This window comes from Empidonax traillii, unplaced genomic scaffold (assembly GCF_003031625.1).
Source record: "Empidonax traillii isolate 1590-97213 ecotype Southwest subspecies unplaced genomic scaffold, ASM303162v1 scaffold59:size1551110, whole genome shotgun sequence".
Lineage (NCBI taxonomy): Eukaryota > Metazoa > Chordata > Aves > Passeriformes > Tyrannidae > Empidonax > Empidonax traillii.
This window is the reverse complement of record NW_020955252.1, coordinates 757,738-772,197: the sequence shown is the minus strand read 5'-3', so window position 1 is coordinate 772,197 and position 14,460 is coordinate 757,738. Positions and strand designations below refer to the sequence as shown.

The window sequence follows — 14,460 nt, the reverse complement described above, 5'->3', positions numbered from 1 at the left end:
TGCATTAAGTTACTACTTTAACTTAAATAACTAGGAGCTAGAGAAGGAATGAAACTAGACTAGAATATAAAACATATTTGCTTAAGACCCATGTAATGATTAAAATGAGAAAATAAGGAAGCTAGCATAATGAATATTAATGTTTCACTCTGTTTTACACTTTCTGTCTTCCACTATTTTCCTTTGAGTTACTTGATAGTGCAATTTACATCAACAAATGTATGCTCATTTTTAAGTGATGTCTTTTGAAAAACTACAAAAATTAATGACTTGTGAGCTTTGTAGAGGATGAGATTAATGACATCATTTTAACAGGCAATATTTAACAGGCAATATTTGATACCCAGTGCAGTGCTTGCTTTGCTAAAGTTTTAGGAGATGAAGGCTACCACCTAGGTAGTATTAAAGTCAGAGATACATCACAAATAAGATGATACCTACTCATTGTGTATTTGCTGACCAGGTTAACAGAATTTTTTTTTTTTGTTTATTTTCAAAGGGAGCAGGACTCCTGCCTTTAGTTTAAAAAAAAAAATCCCACATGAATCAAAACAAAAACAACAAAAACGCCCCCACAAAAATAAACAAAACCCCAAAGAAAACAGTTATTCAATATTTAGCATTGTGGGAGAGCAGTAATTTCTATATATCATTGTGTATGAAACCAGTCAGAGTGTGCTCTCAGAGCTTCATGGAAAATGATGACATGGGGGAATTTGACCAAACAAAAGTATACTAATCTTTAGATGACCCTGGAAAGACCATCATCTTGCAAAAATATGATAAGTCATGGCAACATTTTATTTTGTCTTCTTTTAATTCTTTGTTGATTTCTTCCATAATTTTTAAGGTAATGATTGATATTAATTAGCACATGCCCAGAAAAAGAGACCTTTTTAACTGTAACAAAAATAGTTTTTTGTGTTTGCTACCTGGAAAGCTAAATCCAGAATGTCAGCTCTTAAAACAACATTGTCCTGTGTAGCATCCCAGCATTCCAGGCCAGATTGCCGTCAATTCTCAGAGCCATTTGTCCTGTGAGTTTTAACTTTGCTTCAGGTGACCTGCTTGTGAACAGAGAGTATTTTCAGGGTTTCTGGGCTAGCTATCCAGTAGTGTTTGTGAAATCTAATATCTAACATGCTGTTGCAGAAATTGATACTGGAGAATTCTGAAGATATGCTCTTGTGGCCTAGTTACTTTGTTATAACTAATCTCAAAGAATAACATTTGGGCATGTGGAAGGCAAAGAACCTCTCTCAGCTTTTTCAAGAAAAGGAGGTGAACTGCTTTGTCTTGATCACATTCCTTCATGATAAAGCTAATGAATGCAACCAGACATTAATTTTCACAGGTTATTTATTAACCTTATTCTTGTCTTGGACAAAAAAGCTCTGAGCTGTCAACTTCCAGCTCACAGACTGATGCTGAGGATGCTGGTGTGTGTCTGCAGGTGAAGTTGAACTGGCCAGGAGTGCAGCACACAAGCATTTTAGGGCCATATCCTTCTTTGTCACCACAACGGTTTATCAGCGGCAGACAGTGTTTGTGGAGAATTTAGGGAGCAAGACTATAAGGTAAGGTCAGTGATGTTATGGTGATGCTAAAGCCTCTGGAATGAATGAGAGAAGGAAGGATATGTGGACAGGTGACACTGCTTATGGTTTAGTTGGGGTGAGGAACTGGAGCTGGAAGGGTCTGCTATTAAGAGAGTAAGAATGTTCTTCAGGGTCTTTGTAAGTGGCATTAGCTCCAAAACCCACTGATGCCCTTGATTACTACTGCAGCACCATTGGAGAAATGGTTTTTTGGGTCTGAGATAAGTCTGCATACCTATGGCATTTGTTTCTGTGTTATTCTAGATGTGCTGGGGCTGACAATATTTCATTAGTTTTGGGACTGAAGGATCAGGCAGCTCGTTGGAATCTCATATCTGCTTTTCTTGGGTGACCTCTGGCATATGAAAGTTTTCTGTTTGTTGGTGGAACCAAGCGATAACATTCCTCTGTAGGTAGTGAGGGGCTTATTTCTCCTTTATCATTTCCATTTGGAATTTTTTTAACTTGCTTGATTGACAGAACATTGAAATGCTAAATATTAATATACTTCGTAAAATTATTTGAATATGAACATTTTTTTTTCTTTCCTCTCTATGGTCAATTCATCTCCATTAAATTTTTGTCCAAAAATATGTCCACAACATTGTAAATTAGCACCAAATCCATTAACTATCACAAGTAAAATGATTGACTTCTTTCCTGGAAATGAGCTTCTGTGCTCTCATTAGTGTTTTAAATTAATTCTGGCAATACGAAATACATACTGTTAACACCTCAACACTTTGTATATAGTATATTTGACATTAATTTCTGTTTTGTTTTGTTTTAACAGGATTTATCTGTGGAAGGCTACAGAGACACTATTGGTGATGAACACTTCCACCTAGAAGGTATTTAAAGAACAAAATTTCTTGGTTAATATTAAGGGATTTTGGAGTAAGTTAGTGAACAAATCAATGTGAGAATGCCTATATTTAGAGTGCAATTCTTGATCTACTGGTGTGTTTTTTGCTTGAAAAAAGTGTTAGGATGGAAATAGAGTATTATTTCTGTATCTGCTGCCACTGGTATAGAAAAAGGTCATCCACTTGTATCGCAGGGACCAAGTGTTTTAATTCAAGGTTTCACAATTTTTTCTGGGTACTGCTGTTGACATTTGTAGCAGTTGTGATAGTGCTGTCCTGAGCAGTGGTGGCAAATGCAGTCACTGACAATGTCAACTCTGGGTTATGTGATGTGCTGCACTCCCTTCTGTGTTACACAGACCAGCCTTAGAAACTCCTACATTAATTTCTAATAAAGACTGGAGACTCTTACTCAACACATCTTTCTTGAATGTGAATGGAATCATTACTGCCTTGGACAACTCTTTCCATCTCATCTCCTCCTCTGTGAGGCAGTTGAGATGGAATCACTGTTGTGGTGGGAATGGCCTTTGGGGACCTTGAGTATGGATGCTGTATCCTGCATGCCAGAGAACACATCCGAGGAACATTGAACTTCAGTTGGACAAGTGGGAGTTGATGAATGGAGGACAATCATTAGCTGCTCATTCCTTTAAAGGAAAACAGACTTCAGACACTGTCTAGTATAACAATTGCATGAGCTTTGTGCTAGATTTATTTTATAGGGTAGTGGAAACAGTATGCCCCATTTATTTAGAGCAATGAACCATGTCAAGCTTAACCTGGAAATTTTTGTCCTTTTATAATCCAGGCATTTGTTTCTGGTATTAGAGGCATCTGTCTAAACAGAACTTGAAATATTCTCTGGGTTAATAATGTCTGCCTTTCAGTTCCTTACCTGTGAAATGTATTAATATACCATGTATCTTGGGTTCATGTTTCTATCAACTCTGTAGTTAGCAGAGAATGTTCCTGTGTATGTGCTGTGACACAGGAGCTCAATTTCAGCTGGTGCTTGTAGGCTACTGTTAATCACAATAGCAAAGTCTGCTTGCCTGATGGAGTTTTTTTCAGCATTTTTGTATTTACCTTCACTACAGTTTTCCTATCTGCCCACAGTGGGACATAATGCTAATAAAGGGTAGGTTTTTACTTTTAGAATTATGGGAGAAACCTCTTCACATAGGATATTAAATGTCAGCAAGGTGAATAATTTAATTTTCTTTATCTCATTCTGTGTTTCCTTGCCTCTAATTACTTCTTTCTTTGTTGTGTAGAATTGTCTTGCATGGCAAACATAATATTAAATATATAATATTTCCAAACTAGTCAGGAGCAGAATTGTTTTTATTAGGGTGTAAAACCTTTTAGGTTGCTGCAATTTCAGTCTTTCAGCAGTTTCATGTTATTACTTATGATGCATCTTATTTTTTATGAAGTAGCTGAGTAGTGAAGACCAGATTTAGATACCAGCTGGTGGTCCATGCTTTGTGTCCTGTCACTGGGGAAGAGCTGTTCTGTGGCATCTTTCCATTTGGGAGGAAGATGACTGTTCCCACCCAGTGCCCAGGCACATGTGTGCAGATTGTCAAGGCTTGGTCCTCATCACTTCTGCTCTCAGAGCTCCAGGCTATGCTTGCCATCCTGGGGACAGTGTTAGCCACTTCCTATTTGAATGGGATATTGAAACTCTTATAATTTGTCAGACAATACTACAAGCATTGTGTTAAAGCACCCTTATTGTATAAACTCATTATTTTTACTGGCATCATATTTTTAATGGTTGTGCTTTGTACCAGCATAAATTTGTGATATTAGCGTAAAGTTAAGCTGAAACTTGATTTGAGATCTCTGTTTGGGCACAGCTTGAATTCTGTGTGACTAAGGTACAAGATGACCACTGTCATACCTCTTCTCTGTGTAGAAATATTTCTGTGGGAAAAAGTAATTAATATTGTAGAACTTTTCCATCTAAAATATTGTTATACCTTTATTTTGCTACCTTGTTATCTTTACATATGTACTGGTGTAATATGTGTGCTGCATGATTATGTGTTCATGTGCCATAGGAACATCAAAATCACTGATGGCTGGTTTCAGAGCCAGGGAGCTGTAACCTGGAAAATGGTTGGTTGGACTAAGCTCACAGAGGACATGAATGGCAAAACAAAGACTTAAACCCAGCTCTATCAAATACCGTGCATCAAAGAGCTATGTTCTGCCTTCATAAATACATGGTGGGGATGCAAAAAAAAAAAAAAAGGAAAGAAAAAGAAACATTTCTCAGATTTGCAAAAAGGCACAGCAGGTGCCACAGTTCTGGTTTGGGGGAAAGTTATAGCCTTTGCACTCAGAAACTTTACTGGAGAATAAATCTGAATTCTTTAGAAGACTCTCACTGAAAAGACAAAGTGGCAATAAGAGAAATAATTGAATTCCTTATTTTGTTTTACATAGCCAAGTTCATTACCTTTTTTTTTCTTCCCTCTCTTTTTTTTCCCCCCTCTTAGCCGTCTGAGCAGTACAGATAAAAAGAACTCTCTTTGCTGGATTTAACTTCTGTGTTGTTATGTAAAGCTTGATCAAATCCTTTCGTCTTAACAGACTTAACTGGCCAACAGCAAAAGGCTCGGGATTCTGGGATTAAGATTGTATTTGGTAAGAGGACTGGTGCATTAGTGCTTTCTTTTGAACTATACAAAGAACAAAGTAAACATCAAAAGCATTAAGCCACGAGAGCGGATTGTTGACTCAATGTTGCTGCATGACAAGAGGTTAGAACTCAATAGCTGCGACTCTGTTTACGGAGTGCTGTGCAGAAAGAAACAGTTTGACCAGTATTGTCTATTATATCCACCACCTGCCTTTGATTTTGCTGCTGGGCAAGTCACTAAATTGAAATTTTTGGATTTTCTCTTATGTGGTCAGTGATTTCCTTAGATAAGAGACACCAGTGGAAACCTCAGTCTCATATTACTCTGCCTCTGTTTTTCTTCTTCCTCTTTGAGTTAATAACTCAACAATTGGGCATGGTGGATATGGGTTCTGTAGCGGATTCATTTGCAGCTTTCATTCCAAGTGATTTCCCACTGCATTTCAGAGACTCCCATTTGCCAAACTTGGAGTACTTGTGCTGTGTACAGTGCAGTACTGCTGTGGCTGTGTACAAATGTCTCGTGCTTCAACTTTCTTGTCCCACAATTCCTGCACAGAAAACATGTGCTTTCTGCTTCATCACTCTTCTTGTGTAGGGTAAAATCTCACATTTCCTCTTCCTTGGCCCTAAATGGAATAATAGGTCACCAGAACTGAATGACTGGAGGTGACTCTGGAAGAAGTCATAAAAAGTAGCACAGACATTGGCAGATACTTTTCATTTCATGTCAGCAGAGAAGCTAAAATGGCAGGCAGCATCAAACAGCAAGTCCCTCTTCTGTCATGGAGATGTGCAGGCAGCTCAGAAAGATATCTGCTATTTGTGTGTTCAATAATGACATCCAAGTTCTCACTCAGCTCTTCAAGGCATAGGTAAGCTTCTTATGAATTGTTAGAGATTCCTGCTCCTGTTCTCCAGAACTTTTTTCACCTCTTTTCCCTGGACTGTTTGGGAAATTTTCACAGCTGAAGTTTGTAGACCAGAAGAACTTTCTTGTCTTGACCACTCCATGTCTTTCTGAAGTGAACTGGGGTTTCTTCATGCTATCATTCGAACATTTAAAAACTTTTCAGAAAGATCAGTTCAGAAAGGAAAGTATTCCTCTGATGCATTCTGATTGCATAAAGGCATGATTTACTCCTTGTCTCAACACAAGCTTTTTAAAGCCCAGTGGGACACACCTGTCAGTTTACTTCAGCATGCAGCTTCTGGAGTTCACAGTGAAGTCTTGAGCTCAAGGTGAGATATGTAACCTATCAGGAGACACCTAACCTATCATCCCACATAGTTATGAGATAATGTGATTTCTCATGTCACTGTTCTACTGAAAAGTATGACTCGGGTGTTTCTACTAATCAGAAGTCTTGCATCTCTGGAGATCAATCTGGTCCTGTACCTGTCAGAAGTGCTGCCACTTACACTGATAGCAATCTCTTCCCTGTTTCATTTGTCAGCCAAGGGTGATGTCTTGATTATTATTCTCTCAACAGAAGATGGGAGAAGATCCAAGCCTTCCTGGTGCCTTACTCGAACATGATATCCAAAGTCCTTTCCCAACTCAGTTGTATCCAAATCCCTAGATGTAAGATGTTCCCTGTTCTGGTACCAGAAAGGACAAATTATTCCAGTCATCTTCTTGCCCATAAATATTAGAGAGTCCTCCAGCAGAGTTCAAAGCACATGTTGTTGCTGGAAAAAAATCTAGCATATCTGTAAAAGAGCTACTTGTTGCACTTTTCATGTATTTACAAGACATGATGGAATTTTTAAACCTGCAGGTAAAGCATTCTGTATTTAGCAAAGCAGAAAAAAAAAGTCCTTATATTCTTAATATTCCTATATTAAGTATTATAATTATAGTAATATTAAAAAATATATTACTATATATTTTTCAAGTTGATACTAGTGTGTCCAGTCATTCCTTCATCTGGGGCTGCAGGGGAGGGCATGAGGGAAGTGTCCTTCCCCACTGTACCCCAGAGTAGGACTGCTTTTTCCACTCAGGAGAAATTCAGTGAAGGCTTTAGTTCCTGGACTTGTTTCTAAAATTGGTAACTGGAAGAGTATTTGTTGGGTTGTCAGCTCAGAGGAAGGGTGGCAAAGTAGGGTATTTGGGCCCAAATTTTTTATAAACTTGTTAGCAAAGGAAAACTTGAACAAGCATTTTAACTAGTTTTAACTAACTTCCTGTTTGTCTGGGAGACACTTTTTACCATATTTTTTTAATCTCTAAGCTATAATAAATTCATGTATTGTTCTAGGCTGAGCTACGAATGGGTAATAAAAAGCAGTTATTTCAAACATTGTGCTTCTCTCTAGTTAATACCTTCATTTATGATGGTCATTTTTTTTATTTATTTATTTTATTTTCTAAAGTTTAATCTTTGGTATATTATTTATGTGAAATTTCAGTGCATTTATAGAGAAGGATAGATTACATCTTGCACACGGGCAAATTTGCTTTATGTCAGCACCACTGTTATTACGTATCTAGTGTTGATGCAGGCTTTGTGCTTTGCAGAAAATTGAAGTCCCTTCTCTCTCAGGTTCTTAAACCAAATACCTATTTATCACTAACACTGTAAACAGAGTGCTAATAATTCCACCATATAAATGCTCTTGTGGTCAGCCTTCTTGAATGTTACATGGGAACTCTGCATTTTAATGACTTGTTGCTAATCCTATGCACTTACCATAGATTTGCTATGCATGACTCTGTGCTATGTGATCACCTCAGAACTGGTGATCACTTGCTCACTGGCTGCATTTTTTCAGCTCTCAAGAGGTTTCTGCTTTATCCTTTCCTACTAGTCAATAGGACATGAAACAATTCCGAAAAATATCTTCAGCTTCAGGGTGACCCACGGGCACCAGCCACCAGTATGAGGCTGGCAGCTGATAAGCTGGTTACTGCGGGTTGGAAGGAGGACCGAAGGACGTGAGGGTATGGGGAGGAAGGAGCAGTGCAGAGTGCCAGGAGAAAACTGCTTAGTTTGGCAGTTAGAATAAAAGTCACCAAAGAACATGAGACTGCTAGGATTAGCAGAAGTTTTCCTGTGGTTGTGCACAGATCCAGGAAATTATAAGAAGCAGGTAGGCTGCTTGCCATGAGTGGGAGGAAAATCTTACGGCATGAGGCACTTTGAAAAAAAAAAATCAAGAAAAAAAAATTGTACAAGTGTTTCTTAACATTTGCTGTTCCAGTTGAGAGGGGTTGGTATTTGGATCAGAAGCTTTTACTTCTAGAACTGCTGTTTCAAGTGCAGCCAGGTCAGCAGTGATGAAAGACTGTTGCCATCCAACGGTTGCCCATGGCCTGTGTGTAAGGAGTTAGTGGTCTCTAGGTGTTTCCAAATGAACCTTTACAGTGTCTAACAGCTCCCACCCATGTTGGCAAGCAGAGCACAGAAAAGCAGTGAAAAGTGGGCTGTTATGACACCTTGGAGGTTGAGCTTTCCTGCTCACACTGAGCCGCTGCTGTGCAGAGGGTATGTGCTCTCCTCCCTGCATCGTGCTTGTTCCCTGCACATAGGGTATTGCTCCCTTTAGCTGATACCCCACCAGCTGCTACTGGTGCTGCCCAACAGGTTTTGATATATGATGTGTTTTGTCTATGGTTTGAAAGTGTTCTGGGTTATAATCCTCTGCATTGGACTGGGAAGTTCATACATGGTGTCAGTAATAGTTTCACATCGATCTCTGTGTTCAGATCCTTCTACACATCTGGAAAGTTCTTATATTGAACACAAGCAAGTTACATGTTTGGTTCAGGAACACAATCGCAAGGCTGAGAATGTAGCCTGAGATTTTCTGCATCCATACGTGTTCCTTAGAATATGACAGGGAGAGAGTGTCAACACCAGAAAACCTTGTGTGATGGTTCGGACTTGGCTCCCTGCCAAATGCCCAACCCCCCAGTAGCAGCCCCTCTCTTCTCCCCTTTCTACTTCCCCCAGGGCAAAGGAAAAAAACTATGCAAATTGAAGAACCCAAAAATCAAGCTAGTTATATAAAAAATATATTTTATGTATATTACAGTTAAGATGCTATGTACACAGCAAACGGGAATCCAAACACCCCCCGAAGGGATAGGGAAAGGGGAAAAAGGGACAAAAGGAAACAAAAAGGGACACCGAATAGATATGCGCAATCAAACCCGAGAACTAGTAAAATAACTAGTAAAACAAATCTCACCATGTCTCTTAGAAAGCAGGATTGGCAGAGACGGCCAGCACTCTCCAAGCTTCCACGTGGCAGGTCAGTGGATGCTGCAGGCCTCAGCCTTAGATAAGCGAGACCAACGCAGGGACCCACTGTTCCCGAACTCCGGCGGAAGAGAAGAAGAACGAAGGCTTCTCCTCCCTTCTTATTTATACCTCGATTTACGTAAAAATCGTATGGAATACTGGGAACACTGCCCCTTCCTTGGTTACAAACTGGTAACCAGGGAAGGCCTAGATTAAAACCACCACACCTTGCAAACTTACAAGTTGTCTATATCCTTTCTGGTGACTGAAGAAAGCCAAATGTTACTATAAATTTAATTGTATGTAATGTGTAAAAAATACCTCAGTAACAAATCAAGATAACGAAAATGGAAGTGAAAAAGCACCCCCCCCAAAAAAAAAAAAAAAAAAAGGGCAAGGAGTTGATCCTTAATGAATGTTTTAAACATGGAAAGCTTTAAAATAATACTATATGCATGGTATTTATAATAATATTGGTTTTCCATGCTCTTTCCCTCTGCCTAAGACTGGCAACTTTTCCTTCTTCCACAGAGAAGCTAATGCTCCTTCTGAGCAGTCATTATAAAAAAGGATCAATTAATAATAAGAACATGCATTTGCTCTCAGCTCTGGAGTAGTTGTGAACTGTGGATGCAGCTGTTGAAAAATCTATGTCTGTGGATCTCTCAAGCTGCTTCTGCTGTAGCATGGGAGAGCCAGACGACCATGGTGCATGTGGGAAGCAGAAGAATTAAAGGACAAAAGGATGATCAGGGAGATCTCATCAAAGGCAGGAGGGCTCTTGCATTTTCATTCAGCATCCCAGAAGTGAGCAAAGCATCATAGCAGAGCTCAGGCAACAGAGTACTGGCACCCAGCTGGTTGTCCATGTCAGTGAGTGCAGCTCAAAGGAAGCTGCCTCGTAGTACAGCTGAGACAGGGCTGAGAAATGGATACAACAGATATGAGGGTCGTGGTCTGTGAATGTGGTTTGAAAGGGCTGCGCCTCAGTAAGCTGGACTCACCAAATCTGTCTTGGTCATTGGTGTTTCTCTTGGACTGTCAGTGTTGTGATTCAGAGGAGGAAGGAGCTGTAGCACATACAGGCATATCTGGGTGAGCTGGGTGACAGTCACACTGAGTGCAGAGGAGGGCAGGCTGGGTCACAGCCCTGCACAGTGTGAGTGCACCTGCCCAACCCTTCCAGGGTTGGCTGGGACACAACTACCTGTGTCTGTCTGCATGTCCTGCCCTCCTTCCTGCCTGGGCAATGGTGACTGAGCTGGGAGTCAGGGTATGCCATCAGATATACCTTGGCAAACTGATGGACTTGGGTGTATATGTGAGGGACAGATGATCTAGTGGGTATGGTATAGAGATAAAGCTGCCTTACTGTACATGTGCAGCAGTATAAAAATGTACTTGAACTTTGCCCCAGGACATCCACCACCAAGAACAAAGAATGAAATATGGGAACAAGTCAGGAGTTTGAAAACAATCTCTCTGGAAACATGATGAATACCAGTGGTTTCATTTATTCTACTTGAACAAAGGTCCTTTTCTACTTTTAATTTCCCAGCAATGATTATTACCAGTTATTTTTCTTGTAGCTTTGACCACAGTTCATGGAGGTTTTATTAAACATGTTTTTGAAAAGTGAGTCAAAATGCCATTCTTCTCTGATTCTCTTGTGACTCTCTCTCTCTTTTTTTTTTTTTTTTTTTTTTTTTTTTCCCCCCTTGTTAAGCTATTGCATATTTCCAGGGAAAGATTTTGGACCAGATAATACTCTCATGCTGGTGTTCATGGAATTATTCCAGTTTTGTGCCCTTGTAACTGAAAGAGGTTTTGGCCTTTGATATTTCAGAAGACAACATATTTGTTTCAGATTCCTTGCCTTTACAAGAAACACTACACTCATTTTTTGAAACCTGGAATACTGCATTTAATAGGCAGTATGTCCTGCTGCAACTCCCAAAATATTCCTAAATTTGCAAGTTTTCTTGTGCTTAACTGAACCATGACATGGCCAGACAAGTGAGTTTGAGTGCTGCCTTTGCTGGGTTTTTGGTAGCTTTCTGCACTAGTTTTTTGTTTAGATCCCATGTGCATGCTCCTATTAAGGCCCTTCTCTCCTGCCCGTAGGGATTTCGTATCCTGGAGTGTCTCATGTGAGGATACATGACAGGATAAAACAATTCTTGCATTTCTTGGACTGAATTTAGGAGCCATTGTTTTATGTAGGCAGCTTGATAGAAGCCTGGCCCTTGGGGCTGGATAGTTTAGCCACAACAACCTGTCATCCTGCTGAACCTTCCACACACAAGTGTGTAGATGCAGACCTACAGAGGCAATTTCCATGACAAACATATTGCTTTGCTAGTTGCTGTTCCAAATTCAAAGTGTGTATCAGTCAGGGTGCTTTTGTGTGTTTCAACTCCACTTCTGCTGCAGTAGCTACAGAAACCCAAAGTTTTACCTCACCAGGCAGAACAAGTGCCCTTTGTTACCTAGACAGATTACAGCTTTTTCTAAAGTCTGCTCTTCATAAAAGCCCAGCTTGAACAGTGGAAATTCTGACTTGCCTCAGATACTGAGGAGACTTTTATAGTTTCAAGTAGCTCCAGGGTTATATTTTAAAAGTTGAATTTCATCACATGTTTCAAGTTTGGTGGAAAAAAAAAGGCATGATATTTTTAGCAGAAAAAAGTCCCCCCACACCTTTTTTCTTAACAGATGTTTCATCTCAATCATATCCAAACCTCAAAGCACAAGTAGCAGTCAACCTTATTCTCCTGTGGAGAAAGAGATAAAATGTCATTTGTTTGGAAGACAAGCTTGTTTTTTGTAACCACAACTAGTTTGTGAGTAAAAGCAAATAATAAATGCAGCACTATGGGGTTGTGGAAATGAACCTGCAGCAACATTTCTACTCTTGAAAGAGCTTGGAGTCCAGCTGCTCTTGTTAGATGGAAAGTCCCAACCCCCAGCCTACCAAAAAAAATAAAAATACCAGCAATCAGTGTTTTTCTGGCTTTATAAATCTGATCCAGCAACCCAGGTCCTTTAACCAATAAAATACGTCATCCAGAGCGCTCAACTTTGTACCAAAAAGGATTTAAAATTGTAAAGGTAACAGAAAGAGAGGAAGGGAAAATTAACTGTAAAACAAAATATCCAGAAGTAAGAGTTGCTACCCAAGGAATTTTCAGAGGGCTCTGGAGCAGTGGAGAGCATTGCTGTGCCTTGCAGATGGGGCTGCACACAGGGCTCAATGTTGGCAGGGCAGTTGCCAAGGAGAGTCAAGGCAGCCTTGGATTCTGTGCAAAAGGTGTATTTAGGAGGGAGTTATAGTCCAACCTAAAGATTTGGAGGCATAAAGCTGAAGTGTGGGACTGTACCCTTATTTTGTTATTTGAAGGAGCCTTTAAAGAAAGTGGAGCCATCCAGGTGTGTTCTTGGCAAAGCAAGGTTTGAATGAACCTGCTCGCTGTGTTGCTGCAGGACCCTCTGGGAGCTGCACAGAGCACCCAGCTGCCTGTGCCCTGCAGGGGTGCTGCCCAGGACCCACTGGCATGTAGGGATTGCTGCCCAGATTTCAAGATGCTACATTTGAAGGCAAATCCACAGTGATGGTGTCTGGGAGAACATTACAGGATCTTCCTCCAAAGGGAAATCTGAATCTTGAGTTGTAAAATGTGTGGGCTCTCTAGAGCAACAGGAAAGGCTGGCTTGTCCTGTAAACCTGCTCCAAGTCATGCTCCAAACCATCTCCTCTTCTGCACTTCTAGCAGTATGTAGTACAGGGAGCTTCCATCTCTGGTTGAGGTCTTTAGGCTGCACTGTACTTATTAATAACAGTGAGCAGACACCTGCCTTTGCTCTGTGAGAATAATTCCTTGTGGTGAGATCCTGTGTGCTCTCTAGAATTTAGGTGGTTGGGTCAAGCCTTGATGAATTTTATTTCTCTGCATATTTTGTAGTGTGTGGTGTATCACCTCAGTACCATTCCTGACCCATGCATAAATATGGAAAGGGAAGGAGATGTATGCTTGTATGAGCACATGTATATGCTGGCCTATTTATATTCATCACAGAAATGCTTTTCATTTGTGTTGTCTCCATCGTCCCCCACCTTTCAGAGTAATATAGGGCTCTGAGGATGGGAACACTGAACTACTACTGAATATTAACTATGAAAGAGTTGTCAGACGTGCAACTGATTCATCACAGCCAAAATAGTGTTGCAGTATGGGTCGACAATACTGCTCTCTGTAAAAGGTTAGCTTTGTGAGGGTCAGAATGACATTGTTCCTCATGGGAAGCAATTCCCATGAAATTAATATTTGAGTTCAGATACCTTTAGAGGCCCTGTTATCATAGCAAAGGTGATAGAAACATGACTTTCCTATTGAACATCTAAGTTAGATGTGAGCGAGCTGATATCAAAGCCTACCTTATTAATAACATTACCTGCTCAGCCTTCATTTGAATAAAGGGTTATGTAGTGTCTGGGTTTCTTTCTTCTTTTTCTTCCCTTGTGAATCTCAGGGGGAAAAATACTCAAAGAGACAAAGGAAATTCAAGATAGAAAATCCTATGTGAACATGCTTATGTGCAACTTACATTGAGGAGGGATTTTTAAAATGCAAAATTGTTACCAGCTACTAACGAAAATCAGTGAATGGCCATCTTTAGGGAAGAAAAGTCTTTCTTCTTTTACTTTAAGTCAGTCACAAGTGATCAGTTCATATTCTCATCTCTCACTGTTCAGCAACACAATTTAATGCTTCACAGGCCACTTCAGAGCTCCAGGGACATATAATACTGTTAGGAAGTGGTAAGTGGTCCATGTGACAGTGACAGTTTTCATGTGAGAAGTACTTGCCCATGTTAAATGGTACAGAGAGTTACAACAGATTGCATTCTGTTCATGTGGCTTTTGATATGTCCACTGATCAAACACAAATCTTGCTGCTACAGGTATCATCCTGAACTATTCCGACCAAAGCTTATGGAGATTCTTCCCTGTTGTCGTGTTCTCCCTTTTTTTTTTTTTTTTTTTTTTTTTTTTTTTTTTTTTTTTTTTTTTTTTTTTTTTTTTTTTTTTTTTT

The 14,460-nt window shown here is 39.8% G+C and overlaps 1 protein-coding gene across 2 annotated transcripts in view; it reads left to right on the top strand.

Annotated features, from left to right (window-relative positions):
* The window catches only part of NKD1 (NKD1, WNT signaling pathway inhibitor), a 106,736-nt gene that overhangs the window by 64,769 nt on the left and 27,507 nt on the right, over nucleotides 1-14,460 (top strand). For both annotated transcript variants that reach the window (XM_027879827.1, XM_027879826.1), the window contains exon 4: nucleotides 2,392-2,449. In XM_027879827.1, coding sequence (XP_027735628.1) covers nucleotides 2,392-2,449 — 58 coding nt within the window. The remainder of the gene's footprint in view (nucleotides 1-2,391; nucleotides 2,450-14,460) is intronic.